This window comes from Ictidomys tridecemlineatus, chromosome 1 (genome assembly GCF_052094955.1).
Source record: "Ictidomys tridecemlineatus isolate mIctTri1 chromosome 1, mIctTri1.hap1, whole genome shotgun sequence".
Classification (NCBI taxonomy): Eukaryota; Metazoa; Chordata; class Mammalia; order Rodentia; family Sciuridae; genus Ictidomys; species Ictidomys tridecemlineatus.
The window spans coordinates 26,538,379-26,563,597 of NC_135477.1; the positions used below are offsets into that span (position 1 = coordinate 26,538,379).

General features: G+C 40.0%; 1 protein-coding gene and 1 long non-coding RNA gene across 2 annotated transcripts; one reads left to right on the forward strand and one right to left on the reverse strand.

The window, feature by feature from the left end:
* Nucleotides 1-976: 976 nt before the first annotated feature.
* Nucleotides 977-24,412, reverse strand: Wnt8b (Wnt family member 8B). The gene is made up of 6 exons (XM_005333684.4): nucleotides 23,985-24,412; nucleotides 7,490-7,523; nucleotides 6,439-6,577; nucleotides 4,974-5,099; nucleotides 3,847-3,989; nucleotides 977-3,685 (listed from the first exon to the last, which is right to left on the reverse strand). Exons 1-6 carry the CDS (start codon nucleotides 24,050-24,052, stop codon nucleotides 3,140-3,142), a joined length of 1,056 nt encoding a protein of 351 aa, XP_005333741.2. The 5' UTR covers nucleotides 24,053-24,412; the 3' UTR covers nucleotides 977-3,139.
* LOC144366203 (uncharacterized) lies at nucleotides 14,208-15,927 on the forward strand. The gene is made up of 2 exons (XR_013425154.1): nucleotides 14,208-14,506; nucleotides 15,565-15,927. It is a non-coding gene; the product is annotated as an uncharacterized LOC144366203 (long non-coding RNA).
* Nucleotides 24,413-25,219: the final 807 nt, after the last annotated feature.

Genomic DNA, 25,219 nt, shown 5'->3' on the forward strand with positions numbered 1-25,219 from the left:
AAATTAAAGGGGGGGAGAAAAAAGCCGCTGTTGGAGCGAGAGCCCCACTTGGGGCCCTGAACTAACACAAGGAGAAGTCTGAGCTGCAGGGAGCTGTGTACTGACTGCGAAGACTTTTCCCAAACACTTTCGGAAAAGGTGTTGTGAGAAGAGAAGGGGGCGGAGTAGCGGATTAACATGTGAAATGAAGTTTTCATTGACTCTGGTGGGGGTAGAAGGCTATTTTAATGGCATTTTGTTCCCCTATTTTCTCTTCTGGAGCTCTTTAGAGATATTGTTTTGCTAAGACAGGCTTTCTTTCCCCTTCTTTCCAGTCTAAGGATTGCCTCTATGGGAGCCAACATAAATATTTCTCCTCCAGGAATGCAGGTTAATTAAAAGGAAATGAATGAGTGGAAGCATCCAATCCAGACCCACAATAGGCAAGTGCCCTGGACTGCCCTCCCCTCCCACCACCACCAGCACCACCAGCACACTGGGTATGACCCTGTCTTTGCCCTGACCTGCTGCTAAGGCCAGTTGAGGCTGGGATTCTTTTCAAGAAAAGAAAGCTCTGCCTGTGTGTAGACTTACAGACCAGGGACAGGAAAGAGACAGTGTTTTGCCCACCCTACCCAGTCAGTGTTCTTGTCACTTCTTAGGACCTCCCTCTGCTTCTGTCCTCAAGCTGAGACAAATGGGCTCCTAAAGAGCCCACAAGAGGAAGGAAGGGGCCTGGGTTCCAGTACTCACCCTACAGTGACTTACAAGCCAGTCATCTTTCTCAGCATCAGTCTAAGTCTGTAAAACAAAAGGTTTAGCTGACCTCAGAGGTGTCTTCCTAAGCAACAGTTCTGGAATTGCCTATGTTTGTTAAGGGGAACACAGCCCTGGCAATTAGTGTTAGACAGGAACCCATGAGTGCACCAGTTTTGACTGAGTGAATGAATGAATGAATAATGAAAAAGGGGTTAAAAAAAGCAATGCAGATCTAAGATAGCTCAACAATGTTTTCTTTATAAAACTCAAATCATTCTGGTATCAATCATATCTATCTGGGGATACAAAACAATAATCTATGAAAGAACTTCCTGGCAGCATAACATGTTTGGAGTGCTGACCTGTTGTCACCAATTTGAAGCACAATAGTTCTCTTATGTTGGAAGACCTCTGGGAGAGTACAGCTTTACTTTACAACATTTACTTTTAAATTTTCTAGTCGCCTTGCCAGATTTTCTTCCTATCACAAGTAACTCTGCCAAATGAGACAACTAGGTTAGTATATGCTGCTGCTTGATTAGAAAAGAAGAGTGGCTTGGGAGACCCAGGAGGCCCAAGAGCTGAGAAAACAAGCAAAGGGCCTTTTGCTGATAAAGCTGGAAATTAAGCATTAAGAAACCCTGAAGGGAAGTGTATCCCCCTGGTAAGGAGGAAAGGGAACTTCTCTTCCAGTAAGTATTAGTCAGACCAGAAGATGTAGGGGTGAGACTAGGGCTGGGTCTGATTTGGCCACTGTCTCAGTTTGGAGTATAAGAGCCCTTCTATTTTTCCAGAGCCTTGGATTTTGTGACCTCTGCACTTTTTCCTGCTTTGGAAGAAAAGGGATAAGTCTAGCATATGACCAGTTCTACTCTGGAAGAGCTGCCTGGTGTCTAGACCCGGACTGGCCCAGGGCAAGGAAGCAGGCTGGGAAGCTCTTGGGGCTACAGAAGGACTGTAAGGAATTGGCTCTTCATTCCCAAGAGCTCTGTTTCATAAACAAGTTCATGCGGAATGCTTCTCTCTGAAAATGGAACCAAAAAGACTCAAGTACCACAAGCAGCAAGCTTTTGGCTATGGAGTGACTGTATTAGTGGAAGGTTTATGTGGATGATTTACTAATCCTCAAAAGATTAGCCTCAATCAAGTTAGGCTAGCTACTAGGCTATCAAGGAAGCAAGTTTCTAGGGAAAACAGTATCCTGCCATGGTGGGAAGAAAATAAGAGTCTTAAAGTTATATCTTCTACCCCACCCTACCCCAGTATCCCCAAGAAGAAGCTCAGTACTCAGGAAATGAGGCACATATCATAATGATTGAAATAAATTAAAGTTCAAGGTGCTGAACTTCCTATTAGCAACAGTTTCATTGCAGGAAGTTTACTTATTGAAGGAAAGTATCCAATGCCCTGAACTCTGCCTGTTGGAGAACCAGGTGAGTGAAAGGAAGGGGCTCTGCTTCTTCCTATGGCCTGCCTTTAGAGGTGCAGACAGGGTCCGAATGGGAAATTGCCTTTATTTACCTCAGTTTTGGCTCAGAGGAACAAAGCTTTGGAAAGGAAAAAAGGTGAAGTTTTCAGGGAAGAAATAGGTTAGGAGCAGGGAGAAGATAACTTTGAAGGGAAGGAAATAACAGTAATCTGTGTTTACATAGTTTCTTGACCTCTTGGGTATAATTCTGGAGTACCTTGGGTGATCATCTAGGAAGATAGTTACCTCACTGGTAAAGTCCATTGGTGACATGGTGTCGCAAGAAGTACCACCCTGGTGTTTAGCAAGTCAAGTTCCCTTTTACACCATATTCTACTTCTTCCTCTAGGGACCAGTCCCTAAGGTACATTTATTCCCAGGTCAGTTTTTTTGTTTTGTTTTGTTTTCAGAGGAAGGGGAAAAGGGGAAGGAAAGAGAAAGTGTTAGAGATTCCTGGGAGTATCTGGGTCAATAGCAGGAAGTTGCAAGATCGGGATGGGCTCTGCAGGAAGGGAATGCCCCTGCCATCAGGCTTGGTAGCAGACAATGGGCAAGAGAAAAAGACATGGCTTTACCTGAGCCCTCCATGTCTGAGAAGGGTCCTTCTAGTTCCCAAGTCTTAGTCAGGCTTAGGCCAGTTGGGAGGTGGGGTCGGGGAGGAGCGCCTATTTTTCACCCTAGTCCAAGGAAGACCAATAGCGCAGTCTCACACCAAAGTGTGGGCTGTGAGGAGACGCAGAACCAATTCTAGGAGAGCACAGAGAAATTGGGGAAACGTTAGGGAAGTGGCAAGCTCCAGAAAGATTGCATCCTCTCCTTCTCAGGATCTTTGGACTTGGGAGTGCGGGGTCCCCAATTCCTAGGTTCCTCTATTACTGGGGTCGCTAAACGAAGCCAAGGACAAATTGGGAAAGGAGGCAGGAGAGGAGACCCTTAGGATTTTCTCCCGGGTTTGTGCGCAGCGCCTCCCCGCGGCCGCTCTGCGCGGCTACAGAAGTACTTGGTGACCCGCCGGCGGCACTGCTCACAGCGGACAGCACAGCACCAGTGGAACTTGCAGTTACAGCTGGACACGGTTTCCGCGCGGCGCTCCTCCACCGCCAGCCCACAATCCCCGCACAGACGGCGGCAGCTGCGGCGCTCCCAGCGGCCCAGAGCCCGCCCGCGCCGCAGGCATTCCCGGCCTTCAGTGCCCAGCAGCCCTAGCGTCTTGTTCTCCAAGCAGTAGTCTGGGGAGTCCTCCAGGTGCACCAGCTCCCTGGTGGAGATGGAGCGGAAGGTGTCGGCGATGGCGCCGCGGCCGGCAGCGCTGTTGCCAGCACCCTGCAGTAGGTCCACCTTGAGAGCGGCGTGGTATTTCTCCTTCAGGTGCGCGCCCACCTCGCGGAACTCAGGCAGCTGCAGCCAGCAGGTCTGTGTGGTGCAGCTGCCAGACACGCCGTGGCACTTACACGTGCGTTTCATGGTGCCCTTCACCGCCTAGGGAGAGAGTGGAGTAAAAGCCCTGCCCCGGAGGGATTGCGAGGCGCCCAGCTAGTCTGCTCATCCAGCCCGTTTAGTATTTGAATGAAGAATTGTCCATACCGAGGGCTGGTAGTGGTTAGTACTAGCTGCTTAGTCCCAGGGTCTGTGACACTCACCTTACGGCCGGCCTCGTTATTATGAAGATTCATGGCTGCCCGGGCATCCTGTCCTGTTTCCAGGGCATCCACAAACTGCTTGGAGATTGCCTCTCCGAAGCCCACGTTGTCGCTGCAGCCTCCCCACAGCCAACCTTGACCCCCTGGAAAAGTGCAGGGGGGAAAGGTCATTGAGCAGGCCAACGCAGAGTTTCCAGGGCTGCTGTTTCTAATTGGACTTGGGGGGAGGGGGTGGCAGGGGTCACTGTCTGGGATAGGAAAAGATTAAGGTTGGGCTAGTGCCCTGTGTCGGGATTAGTTTCAGTCTAGAAGGTTTGTTTTTGCCACCTTTGCGGTCCCACTTCCAGCCTCAGCCAATTCCCTGCTCAGGGCTCCATGACGTTTGTGGCTGTCTAGTGGACTGATTCTCTGCCTGGGAGCTCCCCTGCCTCTACTCAGTAGGCAGAGTGAGCACCATGTCTGTCAGTGATTGAGGTCCTCAAGAGGTAAAATTGTGTGCAAAGGTGAGGAGAGCTCAAGGCTGAGGGGGGAAAAGAGGGGCAATTGAAATAATATGGAAAAACGAAGTTGGAAATTGATTGGGTGGACACAGAGGAGGATTAGCGGCTGCAGTGGAGGCAGAGTGGAGAGTAGAGCAGGATAGACAAAATAAAAGAAAGTCCTCCTGCATTCAAGAAGGAGGTGATTTGAGTCTATAGAGCAAGTTGTTCCATCATCATCACCACCATCATCATCTGTTTAAATTAAGGAAATCAATCAGTGGGAGAAGAGGGTTCCAAGCAACATTTAACTGTGTTTGTCACTGTAGGGTTTGTGCTCAAACTGGGTCACCCATCGTCAGCATGATTTTCCTTGTATTAGAAAGATGTTGAGCTGGGGATGTGGCTCAAGCGGTAGTGTGCTCGCCTGGCATGCGAGCGGCCCAGGTTCGATCCTCAGCACCACATACAAAGATGTTGTGTCCACCGAAAACTAAAAAATAAATATTAAAAAAAATTCTCTCTCTCACTCTCTCTTTTTAAAAAGAAAAAAGAAAAAAAAGAGAAAAATGTAACTTTATCCCACCAACCTTTTCATTCTTTAAGTGAACTTCCCTGGCCTGTACTACGTATCTCATCGCTACTCACCCAGTTGCCCATTGCGGGAGTCATCACATCCACAGTTGTCAAAATCTCCAAGGCTGCAGTTTCTGGTCAGAGTGTACATGACTCCAGCAGAACTGATGGCATGTACAAATGCTGTCTCCCGATTAGCTGGCAGGAATAAAAAACATCTAGAGAGTTAGAGGCAGAGGTTGCAGTTAAAAGAAACACTGGTTATGTTACTTTCCTTTAATACCACCGTCATACTTGTCTTTCCCAGCTTGTCCTATACCCACTTCATGATGTACCTTACTCATTTCCAGGGTCTGCACCATTCCTGGCCTCAGCCCTACTCTTCTCCCCTTCCATCTTTTTATGAGAAGGTGACTAGATTGTTGTCAATATACATGATTATAAAGGATTTAGGTGGGGAAGACCCTGAGGAAGAAATGGAGAAGGAAATGAATTTGAAGGCCAGGTTGTAAAGAACCCTTCCCTACCTCCTTCTTGAACATTGGAGTCTAAGAGCAGAATATCTGATTGGCAGCTCTTTCTTTTTTCAAACAATATTTTAATATTTATTTAAAAATTAGTGTTCATGCCAGGCACAGTGGTGTACTCCTATAATCCCAGTGGCTCCGGAGGCTGAGGCAGGAGAATTGCAAATTCAAAGTCAGCCTCAGCAAAAATCGAGGCATTAAGCAACTCAGTGAGACCCTGTCTCTAAATAAAATACAAATTAGGGCTGGGGATGTGTTTCAGTGGTCAAGTGCCCCTAAGTGCAAAAAAAAAAAAAAAAAGAAAAAAAAGAAAAAAATTGGTGTTCATTAACGACTTACTCTAAAAGGATCGAAAGGAAGTAAGTGTCAATAACAACACTGAAAATATGCAGGACAATCTGCTTTAACAGGTCATGAGGCCACATATTTCCTAGAAAAACTACAAATGCCATAATTTCATGCTTCTTTAAGGCTGAGTAATATTCCATTGTGTATATGTACCACATTTTCTTTATCCATTCATTTGTTGAAGGGCATCTAAGTTGGTTCCACAGTTTAGCTATTGTGAATTGAGATGGCAGCTCTTTCATTTACCGGCATGACCACTATTTATCTTCTTTCTGAGAATCTAGTCTTCAAGTTTCCACTTGCTCAATATCTCTCTGCTGAGTCTACTGAAGGAAGGGGCTAAGGGATATGAGGAATTATGACCCTGACCTGCCTTCTGATGCTGATGCTGCTTATGTTGTGAAGAAACCTTTAGCAATCAAGGATGTATAGGATTGGAGGTGAGGCAATGTCCGTTAATTGAACAGTGAGCATGTTGAGGAAGAAAGGAGAAAGCTCCATAGATAGGAAGAGAGATGGAGAAAGAAAAGAGAATATCTCACAAGAGAGAAATGTCCTAAGAGATCAGATGAAGAATATGGTATAGAGGAGAAAGAGGGCCATCCCTGAGGCTTCTCTCTGGAACTAGAGGCCTGGGGAGCCATGCCCAAGGCTTTCCTTACCACTTCGAAGTCCACCATGGCTGGAAAGTTGCAAGGCTCTCTCAGGGCAGTTCCAGCGGTCCCAGGCAAACTGGTATTTGCATTCTTCAATACCACTCTGAGCACCTGCTGCCACACTGCTGGAGTAGATCAGGTAAGCCTACAGGAATATGAGGGGGAGGTCAAAGTTCAGTCTGAATTCAGGAGGCATTTGCCCCAAACTTGCCAAGCACCTCTCTTCATGCCCATTCCCCCATCCCTCCAAAATAGTGGCAAAGCAAGTACTTTAAATATATCATCTCATTTAACATTACCAGTAGTCTTGTGAAATAGGTGTCACTTTATAACTTAGGAAACTGAGGTTCAGAGAGGGGAGGTCATTTTCCCAAGGTTCACAAGTAGCAAACGGCAGAAAGTAATGAAAAACAGTTCTATCGGATTCTAATTCCATTAGTCTTTATTCATTGTACTAAATTGCCTCTCCAAAATGAGTCCAATCACATAATTCCTGAAATTTCAGCTGTTCTCATCCCATTATTATCTTAGAAAATAACATTTTGGACCTGGCAATGTTCTTCCATGTAGAGATCACGTAGTACAATTTTGGTTTTTTTGTTTGACTCTATGGGACACTTTAGAAGGTACTTCTCTAATTTTGTGTTACTGAGGATTGAATCCAGGGCTTCATGCTTGCTAGGCAAGCACTCTACCACTGAGCTACACCTCAGCCCTTATATTTATTCATTCTTTAAATTTTTAGACAGAGTCTCACTAAGTTGTCCAGGCTGACCTCAAACTTGAGCTCTTCCTGCTTCAGCTTCTGAGTAGCTGGGCTTACAGATGTACATCACCACACCCAGCAGTACTCCTGTTTCTGCCTGGGCTCTGATATTAGTTTGTGGGTGGTTTGGGTATGTCCCAACCCTCTCTGAGTCTCAGTTTTTCTATCTTTAATATATACTACTGCATAATAAAAGGCATGCATATAATGCAAAGAAAGCCACATGTATCATCTTCTGTCAACCAATTAAGATTATCGATGTCCTTATTAATCAAAGGAATTTTTTCTTACTTTTGGACCAGTCATCAGGAAATTGTTTACTGACCTAGAAGAAAGAAAAAACATAGGATATAATGGAGAGACACCAACTTATTTCTGCTTCTAAGACTTATAAGGATTACTCCAGTAAATGTAATTGGTAGAAATAAAGAGAAACTAGTTTACCAAGGAAACGTGCATAATAAAACTACTAAAGGTAACTTATTTAGTAAAAAATAATGTGAATAAAAGTAGTATGGTTTCTTTGGATTTTAAGGTCACTCATAACTACCAATATTATAAAAAGTGGAAGTAATGTTTGATTATTTTGCTATGAATGGGGAAAGAACTAATATAAACTCAAAACTACATACCAGACACTCCATTCTCAGGGATTTATAGCTGATCTTGTTCAATCCTTACTGTTGCAGGGCATTATTGTCTGTATTTTACCAATAGGGAATCTGAGACTAAAAAAAATGTTCAAGTTCACTCAGATAATAATTGAATGAGGCAGGACTTGAATCTAGGTTCATTTGACTCCATGGGACACTTTAGAAGGATACTTCTCTCACTGGGAAAAGGTAAACTGTGAAAGATCTCTTTAGAGTTTGAGTCATAATTAAATTCTAAAACTAAAAATAATTGACACTAGAATATGATTTGGTCTTCCTTTTTTCTGCAGTACAGAGTATTGTTCACATGCTAGCTGAACACTCTACCACTGTTCCACACCCCCAGACCTGGGGGTTCCTTTTAAAACTAAAATGGATTTTCTATAGGATTCAGCAGCTGCTGTCCTAGGTGTGTATTCCAGAGAAATGAAGAATTATTTTTACTCATGAATTTTTCCTCTGATGTTCATAGATTTTTTTTTCATAATAGTCCCAAATTAGAAACTATCTAAATGTCTGTTAAAGTGTGAACAATGTGTAAAGAACCTTGGCACAGCCATACCATGGAATGCTTTTCAGCAATAAGAAGGAATGAACTATTAACAAACACAACAACTTGGATGGGTCTCAAGGAAATTAGACTGAACCATTAAAGTCAATCTCAAAAGGATACATACTGCATGATTTTATTTATGTAACAATAGTGAAGTAATGTAATTATAAAGCTGAGTACAGACTAGTGGTTTCTAGGGATTTAGAAGAGGGGAATGGATGTGGCTATTAAGAATAGAATGAGAGAATCTTGGAATGATAGTAAGATTAAGTGTCTTGTCTGAAGTAGAGGTTACACATGATTACAAATGTGACAAAATTGCATTAAGCTATATGTGCGCTCACACACACACACACACACACACACACGTACAAGGGAAGAAGCTCTAAAAGTATTGTACCATATTTGTAAGATGTTAACACTGGGGGAAGTTGTGAAAAGGGTGTGTGGATAGAACTTCCCTGTACATTTCTTTGCAACTTTTGCAAATCTCTAAATATACAAAAATTATATATATATATATATATATATATATATATATATATATATACTTAGATATACACAAACATACATGATCTGCAGTAATAGAGATTTGGAGAATGACTTCAGAATTGGCATTTGAAAATTAATCAAAATATATTACCTATTATCTTTCTTTTTCCATTGTAATATAAGGAAGTAATCTGGGAATCATTATGTATTGTTTCATGAAAGTTGGTGTACCCTTAATTCTGAGATACACCTAAATGCAATAGGATACACCTAAATGTATCTGATAAGATATACCTAAATGCAAGGTAAGATACACCTAAATGTAACTGATAAGATACATCTAAAATGCAAAACAATATTAACAAATTGGGAGGTTGCCAGTAGAGAAAATAAAAATATTTTGAAAGGCAAAAGCCATAGAAAATAATAGAAGACTACAGAATCTCAAAAAAAAAAAAAAAAACCAAGGCCCAGTTTTTAAGATGCTTTATTTGTTCTTTTTAGTTATACATGACAGTAGAATGTATTTTGACATATCATACATACATAGAGCATAACTTCCCATTTTTATGGTTGTACATGATGTGGTGTTACACTGGTCATGTATTCCTATATAAATACAGGAAAGTTAATTCCTGTTCATTCTACTATCTTTCCCATTCCCATCTCCCCTCCCTTCTCCCCATTCCCTGCTGTCCAGTCTGCTGAACCTCCACTACCCACTGCCCTTACCTATTGTGAGTCAGCATCTGTGTATCAGAGAGAACATTTGGCCTTTGGTTTTTTGAGATTGGCTTATTTCACTTAACATGATAGTCTCCAGTTCCATCCATTTACCAACAAATGCCATAATTTCATTCTTCTTTATGGCTGAGTAATAGTCCATTGTGTGTATGTACTGCATTTTCTTTACCCATTCATCTGTTGAAGGGCACCTAGGTTTGTTCCATAGCTTAACTATTGTAAATTGAGCTGCTATAAACATTAATGTGGCTTGTCACTATATATGCTGATTTTAAGTCAGCATACTATAGACCAAGGAGTGGGAGAACTAGGTCAAATGGTGGTTCCATTCCAAGTTCTCTAAGGAATCTCCATCATCATGCTACCCAGATTGGGCGCCATTCAAAGGGTTTATGCCATCCTTTATTCTTGACATCTCTGCTTCATTATTTAAGAAAGATCTCAAACATAACATGGTCAAAATGGAACTCCTTCTTATTGCTGCCACCGCCACATTCTTCTTCTGTAGTCCATCTAAGTAAAGGACTGTTCCTCCTAGTGGCTCAGACAAAAATCTTGGAGTGTCATCTTTGACTCCTTTCTTTCTCTCATTTCCTGTATTCAATGCCCTCAAGTCTGGCCAGTTCTAGTTCAAAATATATCCAGAATATAACCAGTTCTCAGCATCTTCACTGCTATTATCCTAGTTCAAATTGTCATCATCTCATATCTGGATTATTATTATAAAAGTCAACTAATTGATTTCCTTTCTTTTATCCTTGTTCTTCCACATTTTATTCTGAAAATGATTGTTCCCCTTAAAGATTAATGCCTTTAAAATACAAATAAAATTTTTTGCCACTATTACAAATCCTCTAACAGATATCTTTTTTTAATATATTTATTTTTTAGTTGTACACAATACCTTTATTTTTATGTGGTGCTGAGGATTGAACCCAGGGTCTCGCACATGCTAGGTAGGCGCTCTATCGCCGAGCCCCAGCCCCACCCCCAGCCCCCTCTAATAGATTTCTATCGTGTGCAGAGTAGAAGTCAAATTCTTATGGTTCATAAGATCCTAACCCAGGCCTCAGACTGAGCTCCTCCTACCCAACTATGGCCACCTGGTCTCCTTTGTTTCTCATACTCATCAGGCACCTTCCAGCCTCCAGGTGGCTGCACCTGCGTTGTCTCTTCCTGGAAAACTTTTTACTCAGCTATCTACATAGCTTGTCCCTTCACCCATAGTAGCCTTTTACTCAAATGTGTCATCCTCCTTAGGACTTTCCTTCACCTATTTAGAATCACAACTCCTTCTCTCCTCTTTCTCTGCTTTATTTATTTTTTAAAATATGGGCACTTTTAAAAAAAAATCGTTGGAATTCCTTACATTATACATATGCATTTGTTTACACGTTGCTTCCTCCCATTAAACCTTAAGTTCTAATAAGGCAGATCTTGGGGAGAGGAGTTCTGTATTGTTCACCAAATATTACCAGTGCCTTGAACGTTACCTGGGGATAATAAGCTTTCAATAAATATTTTTTGAATGAAAGAATAAAGGAACTCACATTTTTGGGTGGGAGTAGGAATAAACATTGTCTGAGGAAACTAGGTAAATAGTTTGTGTCTACGGTTTTCACTACCATGATTATAGTCTACAGTTTTCACTACCATGATTATACAATGTCTCACAAATCTTCACCTTCAGCCCTGACTACTATATTGAAATCTAGAGTTGCATTTCCAAATGAATGCTAGATTTCTCTACTAGAGATGTTTCAAATTGTTAAAACTGTATATCTAAAAGCTAACTCATCTTCTCTGTCAAACTAGCCACTGCTCTTGGCTTGACTGATTTTTGGTAATGGGACCAACATTTAAAAAAAAAATCAATCAGTTATCGAGACCTGTAGGTGTTGTATTTCCATTTTCTTTTTTACATATCCATTCCCTCTTTTCTACTCCCACTAGCACAGTCTTGTAGCCCCGGTAGGAGTTCCACTGACTTTTCTACTTCTAGTCTTTAACTCATTCCCATCAAGTATATAGTGTGAAGTTAGATCAATCTTCTGAAAACCCAATTCTGATGTTATCCTTCTGCTCAAGAATCTTCCATAGCTCTCCAACTTTTGCAACTCAAGATTCTCCATAATCTGAGCCTACGTATCTTTCCAGCTTCTTTCATCATGAAATATCCCTACGTGCTCAATTCTATAGTCAGGATGAACCAGTCACCATTCCTGGCATTCATGCATTCATGCCTCTGTGTCTTAGCTCTTGTTGTTCTATTGAATTTTACCTTTTAGGATTTTCAACCATTGATGCTGGGACAACTGTATATCCACATGCAAAGAATGAAGTAGGATTCTTACCTCACTAACCACATAAAAGTTAACTCAGAATAAAGCACAGAACTAAATGTAAGAGCTGAAACTATGAAAATCCTAGAATAAAGCATAGGTTTAAATTTTTGTGACCTAGGCAATGATTTTATAGATAAGATACCCAAAGTACAGTAACAAAAGAAGGCATTTGATATTGGACTTCAACAAAATTAAAAATTTTTGCCTCTCAAAAGACACCATCAAGAAAGTGAAAAGATAACATACAAAATAGATGGAAATATCTTCAAATATTTGATAAGGAAATTAATATCTGGCATATAGAGAGAACTCCTTAAACCCAACAACAATAACAGGACTAACAACTCAATTTTAAAAATATGGGCAAAGGAGTTGAATAGATATTTCTTCAAAGAGAATATACAAATGGCCAATAAGTACATGAAAGGATTGTCAGTATAGTCATCAGTGAGACAAAATAAAAACCACAATCAGAATTTATACCCACTTATTATGCATCTTTATGAACATGCAACAAAATTCCACTATTATGTATAATTATAATGCACCAATTAAAAGTTTCTAAAATAAATTCATACCCATTAAGATAGCTAAAATAAAAAGACAGACAACAGTGAGCATTAAAAGAGAATGTAGAGAAATCAGATCCTCAGACAGGGGCTGGGTTGTGGCTCAGCGGTAGAGCACTCACCTAGCAATGTGCAAGGCACTGGGTTCGATCCTCAGCACCACATAAAAATAAAGGTATTGTGTCCAACTACAATTTTAAAAATAAAAAAGAAAGAAAGAATCCTCAGACATTGCTGGTGGGATCGATGATGGGGATGCACTTTTGAATTAGTCCACCTAGTTCTCTCAAAAGGTTAAATATGGAGTTCCCATGTGACCTGGCAATTTCCCTCATAGGTATATATATATATATATATATATATACTCAAGAAGATTGAAAACATAATCCAACAAAAACTTGTACATTAGTGTTTTCATAGAAGAATTATTTATAATAGCCAAAAGGCAAAACAACTCAAAAGTCTCAATTGATTCAGGAATAAATAAAATATGATATAACCATATGGACTAGTACTTGACCATGAAAATAAATGAAGTACTGATACATGCTACAACATGAATGAACCTTGAAAACATTACTCTAAGTTAAAGAAGCCAGATATATAAAACCAACCATAAATTGTATGATTCTATTTACATAAAATGTCCAGAATAGAAATTCCATAGAAATAGAAAGTGGATTAGCAGTTGTCGGGGGCTGCAGGGAGGAGAGAAGGGGAGTGACTGATGATGGATAAAGAATCTCTTTTGAGGTGATGAAAATGGTTCAAAATTGATTATGGTGGGGGTTTCACAAGTCTGTGAATTTACTAAAAACTATTGATTTATATACTTTAAAGAGATTGATTTCATGGTATGTGAATTATCTCTCAATCTAGCCATTTAAAAAATCCTACTTATTCTTGAATAAGTAGCTACTTCAAAAAAACACAATTGGAACTTCTTTTTTTTTTTCCTATTCTACTACCTTGAACATAGAAAGTTCTCTATACAAATGGATTGAATTAAAGGGTTTTTTTTCGGAGGGGGGCGGGGGAGAAAAGAATGGGAGAACCATCACATACATTAGAGAGGAAAAATAATTGCAAAAAGATTTGGGGGGATGTGAGAAGGAAGTCTGGGGCAAGCAAGGTTGCTGCTAATTTGTCAGTAGAATGAGCAGATGACTGCACTCTGTTAGCAGATGATCGTACTGCAAGGGTGACAGATAATGAACACTGAGCATATGCACACAAAAGTTAGCACCATAATAAAACCTTTAGCAAAGTCAATCTGACCTGCTTAATGCTATGTATAATAGTCATTGTGCGTCACAGTAATTAGGCATGCATGGTGAGCAGTTTCACTTTTACACTGCCAATATTTTATAATTGTTTCTTCTCCTTATGTTTGTTATACATACATAATATTAAATATTATATAGTAAATATTTATGTACTTACTATATATATATATATTTGACTCATACCACATAAATGTAATTCATGTTATATAATAACAGCCAACATTATCAATTGTGTCAGGGACTCTTGTAGTGCTTTACCTGTACCATGTCTTAAAGTTTTCATAATGACCTGATGTGGTAAGTACTATGCTTTTTACTGTTTGTTCTGTGCACACCAAATATATCTTAAGTGTTTCACATGTTTAAAGTTCATGTGATTATCATAACAACTATATGAAGTAGAAATGGTCCATCTTCTGTTTCAGGGCTACAGAAACTGTCGCACGAAGAAGTTAACCAGCATCACACAGCTAGCTAAGTGGTGAATCCAGGACTGAGACCTAGGCAGTCAGATTCTGGAACATGTGCTTCTTAACAGCTATGCTTTCAACAACCCATATCTCCCTTGGTGACCCAGGATTTATGATCCTTGAAAAAGATATGATGAATAATGAGTACTTCTGGGAGGTTTCAGCGAGGTTCTGCACTGTTTCAAAGGAGGTTCAGGTAATGATCACATCGTTTCCCTCATGCTTTAATTTGTTCACTGCTCCCTTCTACTTCCATGTCCACAGGACCTGCCAGGCCTGGGCTCTGCTCTATCTGGGAACCACCATATAACCTGAAATGTTTTCTGGGGACTGGTGCTGCTCATACTGTCTTCTATGCATTCAAAGTAGAGACAAATAATTGGGGAGACTATGTCCAGGTGTTGTGGAGGGGATATATGGGAACTCTCTGTACTTTCTTAATTCTCTGTACTGCTTAACTTTTTTTCTTCTTCCTTTTTTGGTACCAGAGATTGGACTCAGGGGCTCTTAACCACTTAGGGTCTTGCTAAATTGCTTAGGGGCCTTACTAATTTGATGAAGCTGGCTTTGAACTTTTGATCCTCCTGCCTCAGTCTCCCCAGTCCAGGGGATTATAGGTGCAAGCCACTGAACTACTGTGCCCACCTTTGCTCAACCTTTTTATAAACCTAAAATTGCTTTAAAAATAAGTCTATAAATTTTTTAAATAAAGGACACAGAAAAACCCCTAGACTTTTATTTTTCACGTGGGTATCAAAACTCATTTGTGGCTGGGCACAGTGACGCAGGTCTCTGATCCCAGCAGCTCTGGAGGCTGAAGCAGGAGGATCGCAAGTTCAAAGCTAGCTTCAGCAATGGCAAGGTGCTAAGCAACTCAGTGAGACCCTGTCTCTAAATAAAATATAAAATAGAGCTTGGGATGTGGCTCAGTGGTTGAGTGCCCCTGAGTTCAATCCCTGGTACCCTCCCCCACACCAGGAAAAAAAAACCCTCATTTGTGCATAAGGGTATTATGGTGATATGTAGGCATATCACCATTGTGGACATTCTCTTCCTTTGCATGTGATTCAGTAGCTCTCCCAGATCTCACTGGCCATGCACTGGAGGGCTGGTCTCTGACTGCACTGAGCAGCCAAATCTGGATCCCTCTCCTTCTCTGCAATTGTCCTTAGCAGAAAACAGTGTTTTTCTAGCAATCACAGGTGACTTGTTTATTCTCTTCTTCCTCACTCACAATAAAATATCTTTTAACAGGTGGAGTGTGCCCGCAAGGATTCTGAGTTTGTCCAGGAGCCATCTGTCCTCTAGCTCCTCCACTCACGGAAGTCTTTAATGCAGCAACTATTCATCCCTACGACATCTCTGCACTCTCATCATCAATTTAAAAATTTTTTTTAGTTGTAGATGGACACAATGCCTTTGTTTATTTATTTTTATGTGGTGCTGAGGATCAAACCCAGTGTCTCACACATGCTAGGCAAGTGCTTTACCACTGAGCCACAACCCCAGCCTTCCTGTCATAAATTTGAAGTGAGTCTTAAGCACACTTTTTGGGCTTTTTTTGTGGTCTATAAGCTAATTTACAATTAATAAATTAATTTTTAAAGTGCATCTCAATCCTTGCTTATGTTCACCATTACTAAATGTCTTTCCAATTGTTAAAGGACGAGCTACATTTCCAGTCTGAGGTTGTAGTTGGTTCTCACAGCAGAGTCCTGTGGACATACTTTTCATTGCTTCTCCACTCCAGGAAAATTTTTGCCTGACAACATCCAAGGGGCCATAACCTAGCCAAAGTCCAGCCCTGATTTATGAGGCTTTTATCTGGGGTACCTCAGCTCTCAAACACCCATGCATCTTCTCTCCTATGCTGTATTGCTTCTAAGAATCCCTACAAGCAGTCTGATCACCAGAAAAAGGACTTCTCAAGCTCCAGCTGGGACAGGGAGGGAGAGAGTTTGTATCAATCAAGTACAAATGCTACTGCTTCTTTTTCAGCTCTTGCAATGTCTGTAATTGCCTTATGTTTGTGTGTGTATTTTTATTACTTTATTTTTTCCCTCATATTCATTACCCAGAGATATATACTTGCTAATAGTCCAGGCCCCTCTTCATCTGATACCAATGAAGAAGTTCACATTATTTTACCACATTAGTAAATTCACAGAGAACTGCAAGTTTCCATTCTCTGTTCCATATATCTAATTGTGGACTGGGGTTTAAGTCACTATCCAATTACTTTCAATCATTTCTCCCTATTTTGGGTTGATTCTCCAAACAAGCAAAGCCCACATCACTTTGTGGTCAGCAGGTTGGGAGCTGTGGCAAGAACTCAAGCCTGGTTCTCCATAGCCTGTGATTCAGATGGGCACTGGACCAGGAGCGCCAAGCACCATGCTCTGTTCACACTTGTCCCTTTACACAACAAGGACATTGTTACTGAGCCAAGTCTGAATGCTGGGCTCCCTCTCCTCTTGCTATGCATGCTCCTTCCCAGGAGGCTACTTGGTCTCATGCTCCTTGGGGACCAGTCTCCTGTCGTGGCCAGGTGTGGGCATATATGTTTGAATTCAATCATTGGCACAGCTTAGATTTGACTTAGAATCCCCTTTTCAAAACAGTACTACTTTTACAAAGCAAACGTTCTGAGTATGAATCTCCAGAATCTGATGTTTCCTTTTCTACATCTAGGACTTTCATCCTACTGCCCTCTGCTCCACTTCAGTTCAGCCTCTCTGACTTTCCCCACAAGTCTTTGAGTGAAATTCCCGCCTTCTTCCTAATCATTAAACACATCCCACAACTTCTATAAAAAGATTCAACATCCACAAAAAGTTGAGTCTTTTTGTGCTGGACCTCCCATGGGCCTCCCTCAGGAGCCACCATGGGGTTGCTATAATTGGGAAGCAGTCCAGGGGAGAGGAAAGTGTTGGGGAGTGGATATGGGTTGCAGGTCTTACCTGGAGACCAGCACAGAGAGACTTGAGGGAAAAAGGGACAGAAAGGTCCAGAACTAGGAAGCTGCCTGGGGCTCCAGTTAGAAGGCTCCCCCAGGAAACTTTCACTTAGAATGAATTTCTGGCAGCAGCTTTTCACTTCATAGAATCCACACTGTGCCTGGGGCTGGGGAGATCTCAAGTCAGCTCCTCTGAACAAGGATCCTTGTGACTCTCTCATTCACTACACCCACGAACACGCATGCTGAGCCACACAAATATGTGCACATGCACACACAATGACACAGGCTGCAGTTCTCACTAATAACTGTGAAATCGGATTCCAAGGTCCAAACATTTCTTCACTCCCCCTCTCTCTAATGCAAAAGGGTATTTAAACAGGAACAACCCACTGTACAATAAGGGGGAGTTAAGTTTAAAAGGCAAATGTTTTTTCAAGGATGAGCAGAGTGACAGGTTCTTAGCCACTGTAAAGTATAGATTGAAATTGACCCTGTTATAGATGTGAGCAGGGAGTAGGAAGTAAGGCACAGACCCCTGATGTCTTGCAGGGAAGAAAAGTATTAAGCGTTTCAAAGACGGATTTCCTCCTATGTGTCAGGACAGACAAAGCCAGTATCAGCAGAGACCTCCTTCAGGAGGCCAGGAGGGAAGCCAGATTTCAGAGTGGAGGGTCCTGAAGTGAAAGCAGCTAGTGTGGCCCTTGGAGGGCTGTGTCCTTGGAAAGGAAGAGAGGAAGGAGAAAGGGTTTCAATGGAGACTGGGGCCAAGGGAAGGGTTTCCAAGATGAGCACAAAGGGAAAACTCAGGAAGGGGCAGCTTTGGGTCATGTTCCCATATCTATTTCACTGATTTAAATTTCCCTCTTTCTTTCTATAAATAATTCTAAAAATATACTTATAAAGGTGAATTTTATGTGATAATGAAGCCCACCAATATATGAACAGAAATATGTTGTAAACCAGTTGGCTTAAGAAAGTTAAATAGGTATTTCCATTTTACTTATAGTTCTTATATTAAGTGTGCATTAAAATCCCACATTATCTCAAGTACAGCTCTTGCCAAATAATTATTGGCAAAGGACAAGGAATAGTTCCTAGCACAAATCTGAACCATGAATATTTGCAAAGAAATCTCAGGCAGATTCCTTCCCAAGCAAATCGCAAGTTTTTTTTCCCCCTGAAAGGGACTTGCCATCTATATTCTAGGTTATTTTATAGAGCCACAGGCTGTCTTTCCTTCTCCTCATTTCCTTCCTTTATGTATTGTAGCAAGCTCTGCTGAGAAAGGCTGAGCTACAGAAAAGCACTTCAGCACTTAGCATTTAAATGAGGACTCTAACAGGGAGTAGGCGGGTTCACCCCCTCTCCTTGGTCTCTAAGTGAAAGCTGCTAAGGAAATGACCCAGCCACTGTTCCCAGAAGTCTGGCATCGCAGGAACTTCTCCCATAGATCATCACTATGGAAGCGGAGAATTTTGTTTGTTTCTTGATCTAGTTACCTTGGTCCCTGTAGTCTAGATTTTTGAAAATATTCATGTTTTTCATTGCATTGATGAATGCAATACCAGTTCGTTTTCATATCAAGGAGAGGTGGGTAGTAGTAACCCTAAGAATTATCCTTTAAAACAACCAGGTTTAAGGTAGCCAAATCAACAATTTTGGCACTTGATTTCCATTTTTACTACCAAAGAGAACTAAATTCAAGTGGATAATAAAAAATTTATCGGCCCCTACTCCAACCTTTTTTATTTTTTAAAACATTTTTAATTTTTTGCTAATTAGCCACCGCTCAAACAGAAATAAACTCAAACCTGTATTTGAATGACTTATCTCTTTTTGTTAATTTGGATTGCATTTTGGATTTTTCCTCCAAGGGTGATCCTATCTATGAAAATTTCCCCAAGATTCATTCTAATCACTGGCTTTAGATCTCTCAGACATATGATAGGAAATTCCTTTCCCTTTCCCTCTTCTTCTTATTTTGAACCATGTTAGTTTTGGAAGGCTTAGACTAAGAGAAATACATACAATTGGAAATGCTGCAGAAAATATGGGTGGAACATTATTGATCAGGGATTGATAATGGGTGAAGTTCAGTTAAGGGGGTTCATTATATATCTGTTTACTTCTGTAAAGAAATTAAAATTTCCTTAACATAATATTTCAAATAAAACAATGAAGCAATAACCTATTGAATCTGGGCTCCTCAGACATCTTGGATGAAAGTGAAGAAATGTCAGATAGGATCATGTGGACAATCCATTGGTTCACTATGTATCACCCTAGCGTTTGATATGGTATGGAACCTTAAGAGTCTGATAGGGTGAACCTGAGGAGTCTAAGTACAGGAAAAAGACTGGGTTGTGGCACCAAAAGGTAATCACAGTTCTGAAAGAAGGAGAAATTACTCTTTATGCAGCATGAGTTACATTTGGCCTGGAAATGATAAGAATTTTATCTACATGGAGTTGAATAGGAAGATTGAACTCTCAGCCCTCTTATGGGGTCTTAGTGAAACACTGGAAAATCACCTTATAATGTGCTAGAACCAAAGGATGCTGAAGTTGAGATCACAACCTCTTCAAAAGTGAATTTGAACTGGTTAGATAATGGTGAATTTAAAAAGACTCAGGTATGGACATTTAAATTCACTTTAAATGATTTTTTCTTGACCCAGAGAAAACTCTAACCTAAGAAGCATACAGAGAATGATGTGATCAATAACCAGGGCTTATAATAAAAATGGAAAAAAAAACAACCATAAAGTTTGGTTGGTAGCTGGACTGCAGAGTCCATTCACAGTGAATGGTCATTTCTTTCAAGAGGCCCTCAGAGTCTAGGCATATTTCACATGACAGGCAATGGGGAATATGATTGATGTGAACCAAGCTCAGGTTTCCTCCAACTGTTAACCTGACTGGATCCTTCCTTTAGTAAGAAAAATCTGCTTTCCAAAAAATAAAGATTTATCCTAAGAAAAATTGTCTTGACCTCATTCTCTAAGCCATATGAATTCTCCTTCTCCCTTTCTGATGGAAATAGAAGAGAGTCCTTGAAGCTCAGGAAAAAAGAATTTTATTAATAATCCCAAGAGAGAATGGCATTACCCAATATAGAGCAGCATTAAACTAATTGTCCATCTGGAGAAAAGGAAAAGGCAATCTCTTTCCATGGAAGAGAGAGGGTTTGGATTAAAACTCCTTTCCTTCCAGACTTTTAGAATGCCCTCTTTATCTCTATGTAATATCCCAAAACAGATATTTTTCCTTATGTCATATTAACACACACACACACACACACACACACACACACACGGACCTTAGAGCATCCTCCTTATCATCATACAATCTGGTTTCATAAGAAAAGCTGATTAATGAAATGTTTCTTCCCAGGCCCTCATCCGCTTTGTTGTTAATAGTAATAGGCATTATTGTCTTTCATGACAGAAGAAATAAAGCCTATAAAAGAGAAATCCAGGCTCCAGTTGGTGAGGAAACTGATGATAAACTGGGACCTGAACTTCTTTAATGGAGTCCCAAGCCCCCAGGCTTCCTGCATTGCAGTTCCTCATCTCATCCACCTCAGAGCTGCCCTACCATTCCCAAGCTTTTTTTTTTTTTTTTTTTTGTCAACCATGCACTTTGTTTATAGACCAAGGAAGCTACTAGGTGAGTACATCTTTTACATCAGCATATTACTTTTCAGATATTCCAAAGCAGTTTCTCAAACCTTTCTTTTAATTTCTTTAACATAAAGATCTCTAATCTCTTTGAGGGGAATCCATTTCTAATGAGGCACTCACTTGATTGAGCTAGTTCTTTTTGTGTCTCTAAGTGGGAAAAACTTCAAAAGACAAAAACTTAATATAACAAAAACTATCATTAATTCAATAATTTTTAGATGAATTTGTATTTTATTGTTATAAAATACATTTGAAAACTGTAGCAGATATATATGGAGAACAGTAATTTTAGCTATATACAATGCTTGGTGAGAATATGAATATAAAGATCCTTCTACAATAACAGATTCCTGGGCTGGGAATGTAGTTCAGTGGTAGATTCCTTGCCTAGCATGCACAGAAAGAATGATTTCTTCACTAATTAGAGCTATGGAATGTTATGAAATGTTATTTTCAGATGAAATTTCAATATCCATATAAAGGTTACTCTAAAAACTTGAATGTTGAGAACTAAGGGATGATGTTTTTCAAACTCTTGCCCCATTGCAGAAGAGAAAACTAACCTATTTAGATCTCGACCATCGACTTTTGGAATGAAATTGATGAATAAGAACCACAGATTACCTCTGCATCCCAATGCATCTCTGATTTGATGGGGGGAGGGAGAGAGAGAGAGAGGTGTGTGTGTGGGTGTGTGTGTGTGTGGGTGTGTGTGGGTATGGACAAACCTGGGAAAGACACATTATCACTATAGGAGATCATTTGGAATAAAATGGGGTCAACAGCTAAGGAAAAACATTTTTTAGTCCTGTTCATTCCAGATGAGTAAGTGCATTGGGATGAAAAATCACACTGGTCTATCTCTGGCCACCATTATAACCATTGCCATCTGCATGGCAGTTTCATGCATTCCCATTCTTTTTTGGATCTATAAGTATTAAGAATTTTTTTCTCAAGTTACTAAGTGATAATTCTCCTCAGTAGTGTTCACCTCTAGGAAACTGTGGCAAATTATTTTTTTTAATATTTCCTATTGATTTACCCAGTTAAACTGCATATTGAGGTGAATGTCATCATTGTTCACTCCTTTTCAAACCCAGGAATTTCTGTTGATGAACCCTTTTAGACAGTAATTTCAGGCTACAACTGAACAGCCAAGCAGAAATTGTGGTTCTCTATTTGTTAAATGCTTTTGAGGTCCTTACATAAAAGGTTAATAATGAAGTATTAAGAGAAACATCTCAAAAGCTGTGGTGGTCAAATTTTTCTGCCTGGCACAAAGGGGATGATGACCTTATGCAAAACCCTGATCATTTCATTATAAGAATAATCAAGATTTAATGGTAAAATTAAAAATCACTTTTCAATGCTACCAAAACCCAGAATCATGGCAAGTATAAATGTTTAATTCAAATTGAGGCTTATAGGAAAAAGCAATTAAAAACTAATTGCATTACACAGGAGATTTGTACATTTTCTTCTACAAGTCAGGCAAGGCAAGAAGGGGTTCTTAAATCCTGTTTTTAAATTAGAACTTTCTTTCACATCTCTTTTTTCTTTTTTCTTTTTGAATCCAGACACTTGAATTTGGACAGACAAGCAACTCAGCCACCTTTCAGTGTGGCTGTGTCAGTATTGGAATGAAATGAACATGACCCCCTCCAGCAGGGAAGGGAACACACAGTAAAGGTATTTTTTTATAGAACAATTCTTCACACTGCCCTGGTGACTAGGGAAAGGAATCTCGTGTTTCTCTTTTGCTGATACTGAATCAGCTGAAGAATACCATGAACATCAGTAGAAATGCTCTGAAATAGTCTCCTCTCGCTTTTGTTTTTTTGTTCTCATGAGGAGAAGAGAGTTAGGGTTTTTTTTTTCTTTTTTTGAATGTTGAAATATTCAATTAAAGTGCCAATTAAAAATTGACCAATTCTTTGGTGGTTCAGTTTATAATCAGACATGTTACAAATTGTTATATTTACTTGCAAATAGTTGCACTGAGTTGGCATACTTTGAAATCAACACTGCAATAAAGATGGCTCAGCTTGTTTATGATAAGAATACACTCTCAATTAGCACAGGAAGATTACTTCAGCAAAGAAATTTCTATTCTAGTTGCCTGGAAAGTTTGTGAAGCAACTGGATTTGTATCTTGGTTAAGTAGAAGGTCAAAAAGAAAACTCATGAAGAGAAAGGGACAGAGAGACCGAGCTTATATCTGAATTGGGGGAAAACACCAAACATTCTAGCACAAGCATTTCCTAAGTTGTGCTTCTGTGTGTTATTGTGTATTTGCTTAATGACAATTTCATGTGTGGATACATTATATGGTTTCCAAGAGCTAAATGAGAATGAGGATAATACTATACTATTTGTGCAGTGTGTTATAGTTTACAAAGCACTTTTACATATATTATCTTATTTTCTGAGCAATTTAGTTATTTTTGTAAATTAAACAAATTAAACATTTTTGTAGAGAAATCTAGATTTCTGAAATATTTGATTTAAAACATGTTTGTTAACCCAATATCAACTGAGTAGTTCAAATAAATATTCATATCTAGGAAGTGACTATATGAGCAGTCACTTAGAATATTCTGAAGAAATTGAAGGTAAGCTAGAAAGTACAAATATAGATCCTGTTGAATTTTGCCTCCAGTCTTCACCTCAAGATCAGATTGAACACATAGCAGAACCTGCTCTGAAGCATTTCTTCTTGTGCATAGTGCTGACATCAGGATTTGGTACACAGGGTTACTATCTATTTCTCCCAACATTGCTTGGAATATTTGTGGCATAGTAATTTATAAAAATAGGACTTCCATTTTTAAATTCATTTCTTTATTGGTAGGGGTCCTAAAGATTTACTGAAATCAGCCATACATTTAGGAGAAGCCCTACTCTGTAGAATGTTTTTTTTCCCAGAAGAGATCTCAAGGCCTTCTACATTTCTGGAAATGAAAATGAGCTTTCTCCATTATATTGCATACACTGACCTATTCACAGTTCTAGGTAGGAGTCCAGATTACTTACCAGGTGTGGCTGAGTTGGAAGACACAGGTGAAAAGGAAGATGCACACAGAAGGCTTCATGAGAAACATAATCCTCTGAGTAAAGAGAAAGGAAATTCGGAAAAATTGGGAGACAGGGTAGTAAGTTGAGGAAGTATTCTCCTCAGTGGTACTGGGATGGAATCCTCAAAGCCCAACTTCCTTGGTGTGTAAGCGATCCCAAACAGAGTTAAGGGGAGGTGAAATGGAGCTGCCAAACGTCCAAAGAAGAGATTATCTACTTAATTAAAGTTTTTTTCCCCCTAAGTCCTTCAGCCAATCAGAACTCAAGTGCCAGAGAAAGATTGAGTCGATCAAAAGAACACTCCAGGATCCTCCCAGACAAATGCAGAAGGGGACGAGGATAAAGAGGACAAAGAAGTGGGGGTTGGGGGGGGGAGAGACATAGCAAATCCCCTCTCTTTCCTCCCTCTTGCTTTTCTCCGCCCACCATACAACTGTCCCCCTGCCCACGCACACATACACACAGACGCATCCACAAAGAGAGAGCCAGGTCCTCAAAAGGGATTTAGAAGGGACTGTGCTTTCCTGGTTGTTTTTCTAACACTTCGAGACTGAATTTGCATTCAGGATAGCTTTCCTCAGGGGAAAAAAATTATATATATATATATATATATACACACACACACACACACACACACACACACACACACCATGTCCCAGTGTACCTCAGGCCCTTTGATTTGAGAATGTGGAATATGTTATCTCTGGAAATTGGAAAGGTTAGGATACTTTAGGAAGTCTGATGGTTTCTTCCTCTCAACTTTCCCATAAAAAAATTACTTATCAAGTGCCTGTTATGTTCTCAACCCCACATTAGGCATTGTGGAAATTTTTAAAGATCAAAACATGATTTCTGCCCAAAAGAAATTTGCAGTCCAGCAAGGTGATTATAAGAAGATGTAAATTAATAAAGCAGTATATTGCTACAAATCACTTATAAATCATATTGGCTTATTTAGGGAAAGTTTTCTGAAAAGGGTAGAATTAGGGTTTCAAAGAAGAGGTGAGATTTCAAGGAGCAAACAAAAGTGATCTCAAAATCTTTGCCCTCTTGAATGGTGGATGGAGCTGGGAGATCATCCAAACCCCTTGCTCATACTTCTCTGAGTGGCCACCTCTTTTTCCCTAAGGAGCAAGTATTGCCTCAGTCATGGTGCAAATGCTCCTCCAAGGGCACCAAACTTACTTTTATAT

Bases quoted from the DNA above. Each gene is read 5' to 3' on its own strand.
- Wnt8b (XM_005333684.4), bottom strand. From the start codon at position 24,052: ATGTTTCTCATGAAGCCTTCTGTGTGCATCTTCCTTTTCACCTGTGTC. The intron at 5,100-6,438 runs GTAAGGAAAGCC...TATTCCTGCCAG, and splicing joins CCATGGTGGACTTCGAAGTG to CTAATCGGGAGACAGCATTT. The intron at 3,686-3,846 runs GTGAGTGTCACA...CTCTCTCCCTAG, and splicing joins ATAACGAGGCCGGCCGTAAG to GCGGTGAAGGGCACCATGAA.